Consider the following 19,246-nt stretch of genomic DNA (forward strand, 5'->3'; position numbering starts at 1 on the left):
TAGTCCTTGCTTGATCAAACAACTAAGCACATTACCAGGCTAAGTTGACACATGAGCCTAACCATCACACCACCTTATTCCTAACACCTACATTGGTGTAGTACATTTGACACAATTTTATAACGGTACCATTATCTACAGTCCATGGTTTAACTTAGGGTTCACTGTGTAATGCAGTTCCATGGATTTCTTTTTTAATTCTTATTCTATTTCTATATATACACTAATATTTTCCCGTTTTAACCACATTCAAATGTATAATTCACTGCTGTTAATTATGTTCAAATGTTGTGTTACCATCACCACCATCCATTACCAAAACATTTCTATTGTTCAAAATAGGGTCTCCAGTTATTTTTATTTCTAGGACATTATTATAAATTTTTATAAAAGTATGTATTGTATATACATACTTTTATGTCTGTATGTGCCAGTATCCTACCATTTCCCATGTTTGTGTATATAAGTTAGGCATTTCTTTTGCATTCAATGTATTTGCCTATGTTAATATGATATATTTATCTAGAGCAGCTTAGGTTGTGTGGCATAGCATGAGTTTTCTTGTCAAAAAAAAAAACAACCAAAACACAGCATTTGAATCTTAGTCTACCATTTAACTAGTTGTGTGACCTCTGTCTCTGAGCCTCAGTTTTATAATCTGTAAAATACAGTGATGATCCCTACTCTTCAGGGGTTTTTTTGAAATTCATAGAAAATATATACGTAATTTCCTGGCCTCCTTCCTGATATATAGTAGATATTTAATGCATCATAACTGTTACTTGTGTTTTTACACAAATAATGAGGTACCTTTCATAACATGAAAATAAGAGAAATAGGATTGACCTTGAGAGTTAAACTCTAAAGTCAACAACTCATGACTCAGGAGAGATATGAACATCTACCCTAAATGAAGAAAATAGGACGCAGGATGACAAGACTTAAAGATTGCCTGAAAAGTAAGGAAAAGTAGAGAGAAGCATATTAGCAATGCTGGACTTTATCAGTCAGGGTTCAATCAGAAGTACTACTCCTCTGATGCTTTCAGATAAGAATACATAGACACACTCGCATACCCCCCAGTTATGGAGCGAGCTTCACCATCCCAGAGTCCTCAGGATTGGGAAATGAACTATGGACTAAAATAAACTTGTTAGTATTCTATTGTAGACTTATTGTCATTCTAGCAATGGAAGAAATACCATTGCTGTGGAGGCAGTGACCCATGGTTGTACTGGGGTTAGGGAGAGGGGAAAATAGTTGTAATGGGGGGCATTTTTGGGACTTGAGAAACTTCTGAATGACATTACAATGACAGATACAGGCCATTATATATCTAGCCATAAGCTACAGAGTCGAACAGGAGAGACTGTAAACAACAATGTAAACTGTAATCCATGCTTAGTGGCAATGCTCCAAAATGTGTTTATCAATCTTAATGAATGTACCACACTAATGAAAGATGTTGCTAATGTGGGAAAAGTGGGGAGTGGGACATGGGAATCCCCTATATATCCTCTGTAACATTTATGTAATTGAAGTATCTTAAAAAAAAAAAAGTAGAAAAAAGTAAAGTATGATAAATTTAGGTGTTTGTTTCTGAATTTTCTTGTGATAATGTGTTGATTTTTTGAAACATTAAATTTAATAAAAGTACTAATTATATCACACTCAAATCTGAGGTAATATATTCAACAAACACAAAATCATTTTGTTTGATTTTTCCAAATATATGATCCATGAGAATGTATTTGGACTTAAAATCAGAGTTTTTAAAATCATACTTTCATTTTCTGTAATTCTTTTCAGTTTTTTAATTTATTAAGTCATGTTAAACCTTCAAAATTGCATTTTGCTGTGTAAAGTAAGCTGGATTTTTCTTTTTCTTTTTTTTTTTTAATTGATTTTGTAAAAATGTTACATTAAAAAAAATGTATATATATATGAGGTCCCATTCAGCCCCACCACTCCCCCCCCAGCAGCACTCACTCCCCCCATCATGACACATCCATTGCACCCGGCAAGCACATCTCTGGGCATCTCTGCACCTCATGGTCAATGGTCCACATCATGGCCCATACTCTCCCACATTCCATCCAGTGGGCCTGTCCGGTGATTGCCCCTGAAGCACCATCCAGGGCAACTCCAAGTCCCAAAGGCGCCGCCACATCTCATCTCTTCCTGCCACTCCCCATATCCATCAGCCACCATGTCCACTTTTCCCACTCCAATGCCACCTTTTCTCTGTGGCATTGGAGTGGGAAAAGTGGACATGGTGGCTGATGGATTGGTTGTGTCCGTTGCACCTCTATGTCAGGAGGAGGCTCAGATTCCACATGGATACTGGATGCAATCCTCCTGCTTTCAGTTGTAGGCACTCTAGGCTCCATGGTGTGGTGGTTGTCCTTCTTCAACTCCATCTTAGCTGAGTGAGGTGAGTCCAATAAATTAGATTGTAGGAGCTGGAGTCTGTTGACGCTCAGTATAGCTAAGATCGTGATTAATTAGGAAATTAGATGAACTAAACTCATCACCTTTCGTTTATTTATTTTCTATTTTTCTAGCATTATAAAGATAAATCCTCAAGAAAATAATATGTTTTTTGATGTCATTGCTGTTGTTGATCCATTGACAAGAGAAGCACAGAAGATGGCACAGTTGTTGATTGTAAGGCAATATAAAACAAATATTTTTATTTTGAAATTGATAATCTTTTCAAGCTTGTTTTCAAGTATAATTAAATATTGGTGCTCTTCATTATTTACTTCATCTAACATTTTAAATAGGTTGCTATGTTTCAATGTAGGAAATGAAATTATAGAGCTGTGGACAGGATATATGGCAGTTCAGAGGTTAGGTGACTTCCATGTGGTGTAAGAATGGCTTCTGAAGAATCTGATGCTTGAATTTCATTAGCTGAGGCTTAAAGTAGAATAAGTAAAAAGTTTGCCAAACAGGCTAGGCTGAGGGAAGGGGGAATAAGTGCGTAATATTAGAAAGGCTTGGCCACTGTAGCAAAGGCCAAAATAACAGCACCTTCAACAAAATTAAGGTTAATTTTTCTCACCAAACAGTCCAAGTGTAACCTGTCTGATTTGATAAGGTAGTTCCACAGTGTGAGGGACTGAAACACCTTCTGTCTTATTCAGGCTTCCTCTTGAAGTACCTTCTAACTAGCGGTCTAAGATTACTAGTCCACTTCCATATATCATCTTTGTGTTTTACTAGCAAGAAGAGAAAACAAGGAACCAATTCTGCAGATGGACATGTTCCATCTACTCATATTTCACTGGTCAGAACATAACCAAATCATCTGTCTATAGCTAGCCACAAAGGAGGCTGGAAACTATGATCTTAACTTAGGTGACCATGAGTCCTACAAAAAAATCTGACTCGCTATTTTATTGAGAATTTCAAAGGTTCAAATTGTTATCTAGCTTTTAGTAGTTAAATGTGAATAAGTTAGTTACATTGGAAGGCTATATATATTTTTTTAACAAATGAATTTTATTGATACATATTAATAAAGCATACAGTTATCCAAAGTATACAATCAATGGTAGTTGGTATAGTCACATAATTGTGCATTTATTACTTCAGTCATTATTAAAGCATTTTCATTATTTCAGTAATAATAAAAACAAAAACAAAAAAAAACCAAATAATTTAAAAAAACAAGAAAATTCTTTCTCAATCACTGCCTATTTTCCCAGCTGTACATAGCTGCTATTTCTGACTATTCTTGCACAATTATTTATTAAACAGTTTTATTGAGACATAATCACATACCATATGATCTATCTAAATGTATATTCAGTGGCTTTTAGTATAACCACAATGCTGTGCATTCATCATCACAAAAAATTTTAGAACTATTTATCTACTCCAAAAAGAAAACTCCACACCCCTTAGTGTGCCTTCCCTAGCCCTACATTACCACCAATCTAATTTCATCTTTATAATTTGATTTATATTTTATATAAATGGAATCATACAATATGTTACACAATATATTTAGTTCATAGTTATGCAGTCATATGTATTAGTCCTTTTGTGTCTGGCTTGCTTCATTCAACATGTATTTTTTCTACTTATATTCAAGATTGAGGAAACTCCCATTTTGAAATTGCTTTCAATACGTTTATTTTTAAGACAGAGTATTTTAAAATATCCTCTGAAGTGAATCTATTTGACCTCTGACAGTTGACTTCCTTTTGGAAACAGGCAAAAATAATTAGAATTTTTCTGATGAATGGTTTAAGTGATCAAGCTGGGTGATTCTCGTATATATTTCAAAATTTCAAATGCTGTTTCTCTCAAATTAATTTGCATTGTCAAATCCTATTGAAAAAAAGGTTTTAGATATCTGTTGTAAATTATTTATTAGTTTGGACAAATAAATTATGGAAAGACTTTGCAATTTTAGCTATTTATTGTAGGACTATTCCATAGGTGACTGACTTTTCCTCTTTTGTTCTTTTAGCATTTGTATACCTTCACATTCGAACTTCTTGAGACATAAATTTATTCAGATTATTCATTAGAAAATGTTATTCAGTAGTCATTCCTATAATGAGTGAAGTTAGTATGATGGTTTTCAGTGTACAAATTCCCTATTCCTATAGAGTCCTTATTCGAACAAAAATATTGCCTACCTGTGAAACTTTGTATTTAAAAGTAAAATTTAGAAATAAGAAATGTGGGATTGTACAGAGATATGAAATATGTAATTGTATTCCAGTTTACATCAGTTGGTAATAATAGTATACTATATTTCTGATCAAGTTATTTTCATAACATATTTTACTTTATAGCATAGATTAATTTATTGAAAGAAAGGAATATTGTATCATTTAATGTGGGAAAAAGTGGTTCAAGGTCTTCTATAGTAGTGAATATAATGAGTGATAGAATAGGAATTAAATCCCAAAGCTCTTAAATCCTTAGCCCTATGTTCTAATTCCTTATCTAGCCTGTCTTTTCTGTTGCATATAACTACTTTATTCTTCCTTCTTTACCTATATCTTTTGTTTCTGATACCTTTCATTTCTTCACTGACTTGTTGCCTGTATAGAGAAAGGGGCTATCAAAATTAATAATTCTTTGTATTCTTTCTTCTTACTATGTTCCAGGGAAATAAAATTAAAAGAAAATAGAATATTTCATCTGAATATAGCCAAGAATGTCCTACATCTGTTACAATTTCATGTAAAATTACAAAAGCATCAGGACATCTTTGCCATTATTACTCTGATATCACCTCTTTTTATTTGCAGGTCATGGTTCCAGTAATTATTTATTATTATAAATTTTGATGCCATGCAAAATATCACTTTAGCTAAAAGGCAGCATAATTATGGAATATTGAAAGCAAAACTGTTTGGGTTCAAATCTTCTGCCATGATTTACTCTGTGAAACTGGGGAAATTAATATCTTTGTGCTTCAACTGTAAAAGTAGCCACCACTGAGGGATGTTGTGATGATCAAATGAGATGAGTTTCAGTGACTAGTACATAGTAAATGCCCAAAAGATATTAGCTTCTAATATAACCTAATATCAAATATGGGAATTTTTTTTCTAACAGGTACTTGGCAAGATTATCAATATGAGGATAAAGTTGTTCATGAACTGTAGGGGTAAGCTTTCGGAAGTCCCTTTAAAGAGGTGAGTCTGGAATCTGTGTGAACATAATTTTATTTAGAAAGATTTGTAAATGAAGAAGAAAAAAAAGTTCATAATTGTAGACCTGCTTTTTTTTTCCTTTACAAGATGCTTAACCGCAGTAGATCAGAAAGTCAGGCAAAATTCATTAATCTTAATTGATATCAGAGTTAAAATAAACTAACTCAGTAAATTCATCTAATCAAAATTTTTAAATTTATGTTTGTATCTATTTTGGATGTGTGATTTTGGTATATGAATTTAGAGATATGTAAGTGTGAAATAAGATTGAATTATCATTTTTGGTTTATCTATACTTTGAACATTTTAGAGCTTAACTATCAAAATGATCTTTCTTATTTCATCACATTTACTATTTGGGGTATTGAAATGCACTTAGTTTAGAATAACACGTCAATGTTGAAAATACTGCATATCATTATATACAAATATTTCTCATTGATACTATTCTGGTGTTGAAATAATCAGTGTGTCTCAACTATGGACAAAAATTTATTTTCCTTCTTTCTGGATCAGAATTACTATCATTGTAAGCCACTCTTTTAGAGAGGAGTATACAACATCCTTCAGATATGTAAAAAAAAAAAGTGGTAAAATGGGTATGAACCATTGGACTAGTACATAACTTTGTGAGCCTTATTAATGTACATTTCCTTGTATAATTAAATTTCTAACGCTAAACAAAAAATACACATACACAGGATAGGTAGAAAAATAGCATTAATTTAATCCTTTACTTATTGAATTGTATTTTTTATAATTGATAAACAAAGTTTATTTCCTTGAGCAGGTGTAATTTTTAAACATGGAAAGTGTTTTTAATATTTATAAAACAATAAGCTGAGAAACTTAGAAAAGTTAAATGAAAGGTTAGGGCAAATTAAAGTACAAATAATTTAGACTTATTTTTCATTGTTTCATCAGTTCCTTTCCTGAGATCTTGTCTTCATCTCATTCCATTTGCATGTGTCTCATTTATCTTTTGTATTTCAAATTTTATCACATGCCTCTGTAAATCTGAACTAAATTTTTCATTTTTGTAGCATTAAATGAGAGATCCTTTAATTCTATGAGTCCAAATTTTTATTCTCACAAACAAGAACCCTTTCTGTGGTATCTCTATAAAGCTTTTGGGATACATAATAAGAGTAGGAGAGTTGAATATATGAACAAGCGTAATCTATGGCAGGGAAAGAACTTCTCTGAGGTTAAATAGTACCTATGTAAGCAGTGTTCTGAGTGGTTAATAATGCTGGATAAGACTAAAACTGTTAATACCTTTTACAAAACTATGAGTTCATCAGTCTTATTTACTTAGTAGCATATGTCAAGTGAGCTAATTTACACATTAATTCCCAATCCTTTACTTCTAGTAATTATTGTCTCCTAAGTCTCAGCTATTGGCAGAAATTCCCTCTGCTTCCTATTCTTTTTTTTTTTTAATTGACTTTGTAATAATATTACATTAAAAATATATATGTGAGGTCCCATTCAACCCCACCCCCCCACCCCCCTCTCCCCCCCCAACAACATTCGTTCCCATCATCATGACACATCCATTGCTTCCTATTCTTATCTCCTAAACTTCCCCAGGCCTTCCTTTGTTATGAGAATGAGGTATTTTTCCTTCCTCTTGTTTAAGATCAGTATTTTGCTCTCTTGCTTTTCCGTTTGTTCTGGATCCTTGTTTTATTACATAACCTTTCTGTTCCCTTTCTTTAACCTTTCTACTCACCTTTCTCTCTCAGTTCAGTTATTCAATTTAAACAAAACAAAACAAAAACCTGCATCCTTAACTTTCTTGCCTCCAGATCCCTGACATTTCTTCCTCATCTTCATTCCTTCTCATCTGAGCTTCATCAATGAGTAGTATTTTCTTACACTGTACCACCCAATAAGGTTTAGCTTAAACTTCCTCTTTACGACTGAATTTTTTACTCAGTAACTGAAAAATTGCAAAATTCATGGGATATTTCTTACTTGATGACATTTTGCTGCATTTGACCATTCTGAATACTTGTTTTTCGTGATATTCTCTAACATACTTACTTCCCTAACATTGTTTTTTCTTGTGTCCCCTCTTAACTCTTTTTACCCCTCTGCCTACCTGCAGTAGACAGCTTCTAACATAGATCCTGTGGTATTTACACACCTGTGTAAATTCATTGCCTTGAGTGTGGAGTGGACCTAGTGACTTGCTTCTAATGTATAGAACATGGCAAAATGATAGAATCTCTTCTGCAATTAGGTTATTAAAAAATGTTCTTTTATCTTTCTGGCATTTTCTCTCTCCAACTCTTCTTGTGAGCCTCCATTGATGAAGCAAACGAGAGATACCTTTGTGACAAAGTACCAAGGGTGGTCTCTGGCCAGCCATTAGCAAGGAACTTCTGCCTTTCTTCCAGTGGGCCATAGGAACTGGATTTGCCAACAACTTTGTGATTCAGCCTGAAAACTGATTATTCCCCAAATGAGTCTTGAATAACTAGAGCGCAGCTGAAACCTTTATTGCAGCCTCTGAGAGACATTGAAGCATAGGAGCTAGCAAAGCCATGCGCAGATTCCTGACCCACAAAAACTGTGAGATAATGTGTGTTTTAACCAGCTAAAGTTTGGGGTAATTTGTTACACAGCAATAGATAACTAATGTACTACCTATAAAACCTTTGCATTTCCCAGGATCTTTTTCTTGGCCCTCTTTTTTTCTCATTCTTTGGACAGGTTTATACACTTCACTCCCTTTACACCTGCAAATCCCTAAACTTCTCCCCTAAGATTTTGAGCCTTATAGCAATGTTTATATGAATATTCCACAGACAGTATTTTTGTCTGTATTTCTGGCTTATGCTTACTTTTTCATATCCAGTTATATAAATTACTAATTGTGCCTAATTCATTGAAAACTTGATTGAGATTAAATTTTTAAATTGACATCAAATTATAGCTACTTATTTTAGTTACAATTCAAGGCCCTTTATCAACACTACTCATTCACTCAATTTAGTCAATCATTTTCTGTGTATATATCTTTCTCTCTCTCTCTTATAATCTCTTACAACCTCTGGAGTAGGACTTTATATGCGTTTGTGTCCAGTATAGTTTTTGGGCCTTGTAAAGATAAGAAAACTTTTCAGTATAGCAATTGAGATGTATCTTTAGATAAGTTATTAAACCTCGGTCATGTTGCATTCATCATAATCTGTAAATCTGAATACCTAGCAAGGCCAAGGTAATAAATAAATGCATACATACATACATAATCATTTGGATTCAGTGGTTTCTAATGAATGGTAACTGCAAATAATTTTCATGTTGCTTCGTTTTATAACTTATCAATAAAACCATATGTTTTAGTTTGCTAAAGGCTACCAATGCAAAATACCAAAAATGGACTGGAGTTTATAATGGGAATTTATTATGGTAAAATTTTATAGTTCCAAGGCTGTGCACATGTCCAAATCAAGACATCATCAGAGATGCTGTCTTACTTTAGGTTGGCGCACTTGAGCCCTGCACTCTTAACAAAGGTGACCTAATCAAAAGTGATCTAATCAAAAGGGCCCTTAACTGAGTCTAACCAAAAGGTCATATATACAATAGGCTTATACATACAAGAATGGGTTAGCTTAAGAACATAATTTTCTGGGCTCCACAAAGACTCAAACCAGGATACCATATTTCATTAAGGAAGCTTATTTCTGGATTTACCTTTGATTTTCTTAACATTTAAATCTCTAGTTAAATCTGAAACAGACATAAGCTTCCTATTTTAATTCAAATTTGTTTTGATGCATTTCTCTAAAATTAATTCTATATTTGAAAATTGTTAATTCTATATTTGGAAATTTTTTTTCTCCAAACCTTATATTAGTCCATTAAAATAATAAATTTAAAGAGAAATTTAGTCATAAAACCATGTCATCTTCCTGTAATATTTCTGTAAATTTGTCTTTACCAGGGATCTTAGTAATTGTTTCTTGCCACAGTCTTTTTTCCCATAGTGCTGTGTAAAAAGGAAATTATTATTGATATGTTTCCTATGTAATTCACTCTTCCTTCAGGTGTTTAGTTTTCTTGCTTAAAATTTTCAGTACCTTATTTGTAGATTAATGATATTTCAAGAGTTTATAATTCAGTTCACAAAGATCATATTTTTAAGATGTACTGTATGATGTATATAATAACAATCTATAAAAATATTTAAAAATAAGCAAATTTTAAAATATATTTATACTTGTATCAGAGTTAAGAGGGTAGATTGACCAGACCAGAAAAGTCCATCAAATACCCAGCATAATGTATTAAAAGACAGCTATACTAAAGCATATCATTATGAAATGTCACAGTGCAGAGAATAAAGAAAATCCTAAAAACTTCCAGAGACACAAAGCAGATTATTTGCAAATGTGAAGAAATCCTAATTATTTAAAATTCTTAAAAGAACTGGAAGCTAGAAGACAGTGATGCAGTGGTTTCAAAATCTTGGATGAAAAATATTTTTCTTTCTAGAATTCTATACTCAGCCAAACTATTCATAAAGAGTAAGGATATGATGAGGGTATTTATACACATGCAGAGTGTGTATCATGCTCAAACTCTTCCAAAAAATTGAAGAGAGAACACTCCCTAATTCATCCTACAAGGCCAATGTTACCATCATACCAAAGAAGATAGAGATACCAAAAGAAAAGAAAGCTAAAGAGCAATAGCACTTATGAATATAGGTGTAAAAATTCTCAACAAAGTACAAGCAAACCAAATCCAGCAGCCCATTAAAAGAGTTATATACCATGATTAACTGGGAATTATCCCAGGAATGCAAGGGTGGTTCAACATAAGATAATTAACGTAAAGTACCACATTAAAGGAGTGAAGGAGGAAAAAAACTATATGACCATCTAATTTGACAAAATCTAGCACTTATTCTAGATAAAAATACTTAGAAAACTAGGAACAGGAGGAAACTTACTCAACCTGAGAAAGGGCATCTATGAAAAACCCACAGCTAACATCATATTTAATGGTGAAAGACTTGAAAGCCTTTCCTCTAAGGTCAAAAACAAGACAAGGATACCCACTATAAGAGAAATTAATGCTTCTACAATCATGGTGGGGGACTTCAATATACATCACTCTCAGAAATAGAACATCTAGATAGAGGATCAATAAAGAAACAAAGATCTTGAATAATATAATAAAAGAACTAGACCAACAGACTTAAATAGAACACTGCACCCCAAAGCAGCAGGATATATATTCTTCTCAAGTGCTTATGGATCATTCTCCAGGATAGACAACATGTTAGGTCATAGAACAAGTCTCAGTGAATTTAGAAAGATGATTAAAATAATAAAAAGCACTTTCTCTGACCATGGGAGAATGAACTGGAAATCAATAATGGGTGGAGAACTGGAAAATTCACAAATATAGGGAAATTAAACAATACACACTTAAACAATAAGTGGTCAAGGAGGAAATGGTAAGAGAGATCAGTAAATATATCGAGGCAAAAGAAAATGAGAACACATCATATCAAAACCTATGGGATTTGGTGAAGGCAGTGCTGAAAGGGAAATTTGTAGACCTAAATGCCTGCAGTAAAAAAGAAGAAAGAGCTAAAATCAAAGACCTAATTACAATCTGAAGGAGCTAGAAAAAGAACAACAAACTAATCCCAAAGCAGCAGAAGAAAAAAAATAAAGATTAGAGCAGAATTAAATCAAATTGAGATTTAAAAACAATAGAATTACAAAACCAAAAATCTGGGGTTTTTTTTTGAGAAGGTGAGTAAAATTGACAAATGCTTAGCTAGACCAAGAAAGTAAAAAAGAGAGAAGATGGAAATAAATAAAATAAGAAATGACAGAAGGAACGTCATCACCACTGACCCCACAGAAATACCGAGTATCATAAGAGATACTACAAAAACTGTATGCCAACAAGTTGGACAAATTAGATGAAATGGATGAATTTCTAGAAACTTATGAGCAGTGTACACTGATGAAAGAAGTAGAAGACCTCACAAGTAAGTGGATTGAGTCAGTCATCAATAACCTCCCAAACAAGAAATCCCAGGACCAGATGGCTTCACAAGTAAATTCTACCATTCATTCCAGAAAGAACTAACACCACTCCTGCTCAAACTCTTCCAAAAAATCAGAGGGAAGAATATTACCTAACTTATTCTATGATGCCAACATCACTCTAATACCAAAGCCACATGAAGATGCTACAAGAAAAGAAAATTATAGACCAATCTCTCTAATGAACTTAAATGCAAAACTCCTCAACAAAATACTTGCTAATCGAATCCAACAACGTGTGAATTGAATTATACACCATGTTTAAGTGGGTTTTATCCCAGGCATGTCAGGTTGGTTCAACATAAGAAAATTAATTATTATAATATATCACATTAGCAGATTGGAGGCAAAAAATTATATGATCATCACTGTTGATGCAGAAAAGGCATTCTACAAAATTCTGCATCCTTTCTTGATAAAGACACTTTGAAAGACAGTAATGAAAACAAACTTCATCAACATGGTAAAGGGCATATATTAAAAACCCACAGTTAACATCATACTTAATGGTGAAAGGTAAAGGTTTTCCCTTTAGGTAAAGGTAAAGGTCTGGAACAAGGCAAGGATGCCCACTGTCCCACTCTTATTCAAAATTGTGTTAGAATTTCTTGCTAGAGCACTTAGGCAAGAAAAAGAAATAAAAGGCATACAAGTTGGAAAGGAATAAGTAAAACTTTCACTATTTGTAGATAACATGATCTGATATTTAGAAGTCCTGAAAAATCTACAGCAAAGCTACTAGAGCTGATAAATGTGTTCTGTAAAGTGGCAGGATATAAGATCAACATGCAATAATCAGTAGTGTTTCTTCTTTTTTTTACTTTTTTTCCTATCCCTCCCCTTTCCCTATCCTGCTGTTTTTGCTGTCTTTGTCCATTTGCTGTGTGACGTTCTGTATCTATTTCTCTTCTTTTGTCTTCTCTTCTCATCTTTCTCCTCTTTCTCCTCTAGGATTCACCAGAATTTGATCCTGGGATCCTCTGATATGGAGAGTTTCCCTGTCAATTGTACCACCTCAGTTCCTGGTCTCTTCTGCGCTTCACCTTTACTCTCCCCTTCATCTCTTTTGTTGCTTCATCATCTTGCTGCATTACTCACTTACAAGGGCACTGGCTCACCACATGGGCACTCAGCATGCTGCGCAGGCACTTGGCTTGCCATGCAGGCACTGGCTTACCACACAGGCACTCATGCAAGCACTCGACTCAGCATGCAGGCACTTGGCTCACCACATGGGTATTCACATGGGCACTTGGCTCACTGCGTGGGCACTGGCTTACCATGCAGGCACTCACATGGGCACTCAGCTTGCTACATGGGCACTTGCACAGGTACTTGGCTCACCATGTGGGCACAGTAGAACACTAATAATGTGCAATCTGAGGAGGAAATCAAGAAAAAAATTCCATTTACAATAGCAGCTGAAAGAAGTATATAGGAATAAATTTAGCTAACATGTAAAGGACATATACACAGAAAACCTCACAACATTGCTAAAAGAAGTCAAAGAAGACCTAAATAAATGGAAGGATATTCCATGTTCATGGATTGGAAGATTAAACATCATTACAGGGTCACTTCTACTTAAATTGATTTACAGATTCAACACAATTCCAATAAAAATTTCAGAAGTATTTTTTACAGAAATGGAAAAACTGTCATATTTATTTGGAAGGGTAGGGGCCTTGAAGAGCCAAAAACATCTTGACAAAGAAAAAGTTTTCTCAGGACTCAGGAAGGACTCATGCTACCTGACTTTAAAGCATACAAAGCTACAGTGGTCAAAACTGCATGGTATTGGCACAAGGATAGACATATTGGCTAATGCAACCAAATTAAGAGTTCAGCAATAGACCCACATATCTACAGCCACATGATAGTTGATAGGCTGCCAAGTGCACTCAACTGGGACAGAATAATTTCTTTAACAAATGATAGTAGAAAAACTGGATATCCATATTAAAAAGAATGAAAAAGACCCCTATCTCACACCCTATATAAAAATTAACTCAAAATGAATCAGAGTCCTAAATATAAGAGCCAGGACCATAAAACTCCTAGAAGATAATCAAGGAAAGTATCTGTGTGACCTTGTGTTAGTAAGTGGTTTTATGAACTTTACACCCAAAACATGAGCAATGAAAGAAAAAATAGATAAATGGGACCTCCTCAAAATTAAAGTATTTTGTGCTTCAAAGGAGTTTGTCAAAAAGTAAAAAGGCATTCTACTCAATGGGAGAAAATATTGGGAAATCACCCATCTGATAAGGGCCTAATATCCAGCATATATAAAGAAATCCTATAACTCAATAATTTAAAAAAAGACAACTCTTTTTAAAAATGGCCAAGAGGTGTGAATAGACACTTTTTCAAAGAGGGAATATAGATGGCTAAAAAGCACATAAAAAGATGCTCATCATCCCAAAACCCTCAAGATTGCATAATGAACAAATATAAGGAGGGAGTATAACCACAGACCAGAGTATATTTATTGTTATTATAGTTTTTATCTTGTGTTAACAGAAGAATTTCTAATACTGATATAAAGATAATGGTTGCCAGGGGTTCAGAAAGGAAGGGAAGGAATGAATGGGTGGAACACAGGGCATTATTTGGGGTAATGAGATTGTTCCATATGATACTGCAATGATGGACACATAACATTATGCATTTGTCAAGGCCTGTGGAACTGTACAGCACAAAGTGTAAACCATAATGTAAACTATAGATTTTGGTTAGTAGCATGGCTTCAATATTGGTTCGTCAACTGTAACAAATGTACAACATTAATATGTTAATAATAGTGGAAACTATGTGTGTATGGGTGTGGGGGGTTATATAGGAATTCTCTGTAATTTCAGTGTAATTTTTCTGTAAATATAAAATCTAAACTTCTGTTTAAAAAGCATCCAAATCTGAAAGGAAGAAGTAAAATTTTCCCTATTTGCAGATAACATGATCCTATATACAGAACATTCTGAAAAACCTACAATGAGGCTCCTAGAGCTCATAAATTAATTCAGCAGAGTGGCAGGGTATAAGATCAAAAACCAAAAATCAGTAATGCTTCTAATCACAAGCAATGAACAATCTGAAGAAGAAATCAAGAAAAGTTTTCATTTATAATAGCAACTAATATAATCAAATATGAAGGAATAGATCTAACCATAGATATAAGACTTGTATAAAAAAGCCACAAAACATTTCCGAAAGGAATCAAAGAAGACCTAAATAAATGGAAGAATATTCTGCATTCATGGATTGTAAAACTAAATATTGTCAGGATCTCAATTTTATCCAGACAATTTATAGATTTAATGCAATCCCAATCAAAATTCCAGCAACCTTTTTTGCAGAAATAGAAAAGGCAATCACCAAATTTAAAGAAGGTTATAAGATTTTATAAGGTTTATAGAAAGTTGTAAGGCCCTGAATAACTGAAGCCATGGTGAAAAAGAATGACGTTGGAGGGCTCACACTTTTTGGTCTTAAAACTTACTACAAAGCCACAGTAATCAAAACAGAATGATGTTGGTCCAAGGACAGGTATAAAGACCAGTGGAATCAAATTGGAAGCCCAGAAATCAACTCTCCCGCTTATGGCCAACCAAGTTTTGACAAGTTGGCAAATATCACTCAATTGGGAAAAAATAGGCTCTTCGACAAATGGTGCTGGGAAAACTGGATCTCCATTTGTAAAAGAATGAAGGTGAACCTCTACCTCACACCATATACAAAAATCAACTCAAAATGTATCAAAGACCTAAATATAAGAGCCAGAACTATCAAATTCTTGGAAGAAAACGTAGGAAAACATCTTCTTGACCTTGTGTTAGGCAATGGTTTCTTAGACTTTATACCCAAAACACAGGCAAATAAAGAAAAAATATATATAGATGAGACCTCATCAAAATTTTAAAACTTTGTGCCTCAGAGACTTTATTATAAAAGTAAAATGACAGCCTACACAATGAGGGGAAATATTTGGAAGCTACATATCATATAATAGTTTAATAACTAGAATTTATAATGAAAGCTGTCAACTCAAAAACAGACAACTGAATTTAAAGAATGGTCAAAAGACTTGTATGGATGAACCTTGAAGGCATCATGTTGAATGAAATAAGCCAGACACAAAAGGACAAATATTCTATGATCTCATTGATATGAAATAATTAGAATGAGCAAACTCATCGAGTCAGAATCTAGAATATGGGTTACCAGGGGATGAGGTAGGGGTAGGAATAGGAAGCTGAGGCTTAAAACAGAAAGAAGTTCTCTTGGAGACGATGGAAAGTTTTGATGATGGATGGATGGTGATGTAGCACAACTTTCTGAACATAATTACCAGCACTGAATTATATATTTGAATGTGGTTAAAGGGGAAACTTTTAGGTTGTATATATTGTACTAGAATAAAAAGAAAAGAAAAATCCATGGAACTGCACAACACAAACAGTAAATCTAAGTTAAACAATATACTATAATTAATCCTATAGGTATTTAGAAAGCTGCTTTTTATACCACAATAGTATAGTTTATTGTTAAAGAAATATACTGCACCATGCAAGGTATTAATAAAAGTGTGGTATACAGGAATCCTGTGATTTGTGTATGATTGTTCTATAAACCCACAACTTTTTTAATAATTTTAAAAACCATTGTTATGGTGTTTATCTCCTCTGGATTTGTTATCAGGATTTATATTACAAAAAAATAGTATTTATTTGTTAGTTGGAATTTATCTGTTACAAAAAATAATGTTGCCTAGAATGAAAACCAAAAACCACATCAGGTTGTCTGAATAGATGCAGAAAAAGCATGTGACAAAATCCAACACCCTTTCATGATAAAAACACTCAACAATCTAGGAATACATGGTAAAAGACTGGATGATTCCCCCTAATATCCGGAACAAGACCACTTTGTCCTTAGAGTGAAGGATGTCCACTCTTACCTGTATTCAACATTGTTCTGGAGATTCTAACCAGGGCAGTTAGGCAGAAAATGAAATGAAAGGCACCCAGATTTAAAAAGGCAGATGTAAAACTATCTCTGTTTTCATTTTCTGCTATGTAGAAAATCCTAAGGAATCTACTAAAATTCAGCAAGTTTACTGGATACAAGATAAACATACAAAAATCAATTGTATTTCAAAAAAAGTAATAAATTAAAATGTCTGTTGTATTTCTTTATACTTGTAATGAATGTACCAAAGATGAAATTAAGAAAACAATTCCATTTACAATGACATCAAAATGAATAATATATATAGGAATAAATTTAACAAAATACGTGCCAAACATACTCAGAAAACTATAAAACACTTTTGAAAGGAATTAAAGAAAAGGTAAAAAGTGGGAAAACATCCCATGTTCATAGATCAAAATATTTAATATTGTTATGATGGCAAGACTCTTCAAACTGATATGCAGATTCCACACAATCCCTGTCAGAATCCCAGCTGGCTTTTTTGTTTAAATCAACAAACTTGAGCATAAAATTTATGTAGAATTACAAAGAAACCCAGATACTAAAAGCAATCTTGGAAAAGAACAAACAAGGAGGACTCCCACTTCCAAATTTCAATACTTACTATGAAGTAATTGTCAAGACAGTATTGGACTGAAGAGACATATCAGTCAAGAAAATATATTTGAGAACAGAATTATACCCACAGGTCCATGGTCAACTGGTTTTTGACAACAGTGCACCACCATTCAATGGGGAAAGATTTGTGTTTTCAGTAGATGGTGCTGGGAAAACTGGATAGTCATAGGAAAAAAGGATAACTTTCAACTTTTACCTCATGCCATATAGAAAATTTAACACAAAATGGGTCAAATACCTAAATGTAAGAATTAAAACAATAAAACTCGTAGAAGAAAACCTAGGAGTAAATTTGCATGACCTTTGAGTCCACAAAGGATTCTTAGATATGACTAACACTAATAGCACAAGCTACAAAAAAATGTAGATAAATTGTACTTTTCAAAATTTAAAACCACTTAATGCTTTAGAGACACTGTTGGAAAAGCCAGTTTACAGAATGGGAGAAAATACTTGCAAATCATATACCTGAACAGAGACTTTTATCTGAATATAGAGAACAATTCTTATAACCTGATAATAAAAAGATAATCCAATTAAATTTTGAACATAAGATCCGAATAGACGTTTATCCAAAGAATATATAACTTTGTGTCCTAATAAGCATAGGAAAAGATCATGACATCATTAGATCAGGGAAATGCAAAGCAAAACTACAGTGAGACACCGCTTCATACACGTTAGGATGGCTATAATAAAAAATATAATAACATGGGTTAGTAAAGATGTGAAGAAACTGAAACACTCATAAATTCCTTGTAGGACTGTAAAATGTTGCAGCCACTTTCATAAACATTCTGACTCTGACAGTTTCTCAAAAGGTTCAATATAGATACCATAAGACTCAGCAATTCCATTCTGAGATACATACCCAAGAAAAATGAAAAATATGTGTCCATGTAAAGACTTGTACATGAATGTTTATAACAGCATTTTTCATAATAGCCAAAATGTGTAGGCAAACCCAAATGTCCATCATTTGATGAATGGATAATTAAAATGTAGTCAGTTCATAAAGTAAAATATTTAGCCATAAAAAGGAAATAAGTACTAATATATACTACAACATGGATGCACCTCGAAGGCATTACACTATGTGAAGGAAGCCAGTTACAAAAGACAACATATTTTAATGAAATATCCAAAATTGACAAGTCTGTAGAGACGAAAAGGAGAGTAATGGTTGCTTAAGGCTGGAAGAGTGGAAAACTGGGGAGGGAGGGTGATAGTTAAAGAGTATGGTGTTTTTTTTTAGGTGATGAAAGTGTTCCAAAAATGACTTTTAATGGTTGCACATATTTATGAATATACTAGAAATCATTGATTTGTTCACTTTGAGTGAATTGTTTAGTATGTGAAATATATCTCAATAAAGCTATTATTTTAAAAATCTTATGTCGTCTTAACTCATATTGTTGGAGGAGGGGATGGCAATATAGAAGCACATTATCCTTATATACCTTAATTCAGTCATAGATGATATGTCTAAATTCAGTTCATCAAAAGATGGCAATATATGACTATTATTCTGAAATGTGAAGCAATGTAAATGTCAAAGCACCAAAGGATTTGGAAATGACTACCTCTAGAAAGAACCTGAAAGAATGGGAAGAAGTGGTGAAATAACACCTGTATTTTGTTGTAGGCCTTTTGCATTATTTGACTTTCACACTATATGTATATGATTTTGGAAAAAGATAAGTTTTTAAATCCTATTTATAAGAAAAAAATTATATAACGAGTATAGTATTAATTCTTAATAATTTTTAAGTAATTTACATCATTTTACATCAATCAGAAAGTCCGGATTTGCCTGAAAATGTTACATAAAATTTTAAATGCTTAATGCCATATACATTTTACCTATCA

General features: G+C 33.3%; 1 protein-coding gene across 1 annotated transcript in view; it reads left to right on the forward strand.

Annotated features, from left to right (window-relative positions):
• Nucleotides 1–19,246, forward strand: part of UGGT2 (UDP-glucose glycoprotein glucosyltransferase 2) — a 287,143-nt gene that overhangs the window by 188,018 nt on the left and 79,879 nt on the right. Inside the window, exons 25-26 of the mRNA XM_004463565.5 lie at nucleotides 2,565–2,667; nucleotides 5,587–5,666. Of these exons, the coding sequence (XP_004463622.2) occupies nucleotides 2,565–2,667; nucleotides 5,587–5,666 (183 nt within the window). The remainder of the gene's footprint in view (nucleotides 1–2,564; nucleotides 2,668–5,586; nucleotides 5,667–19,246) is intronic.

Source organism: Dasypus novemcinctus, chromosome 15 (assembly GCF_030445035.2).
Source record: "Dasypus novemcinctus isolate mDasNov1 chromosome 15, mDasNov1.1.hap2, whole genome shotgun sequence".
NCBI lineage: Eukaryota > Metazoa > Chordata > Mammalia > Cingulata > Dasypodidae > Dasypus > Dasypus novemcinctus.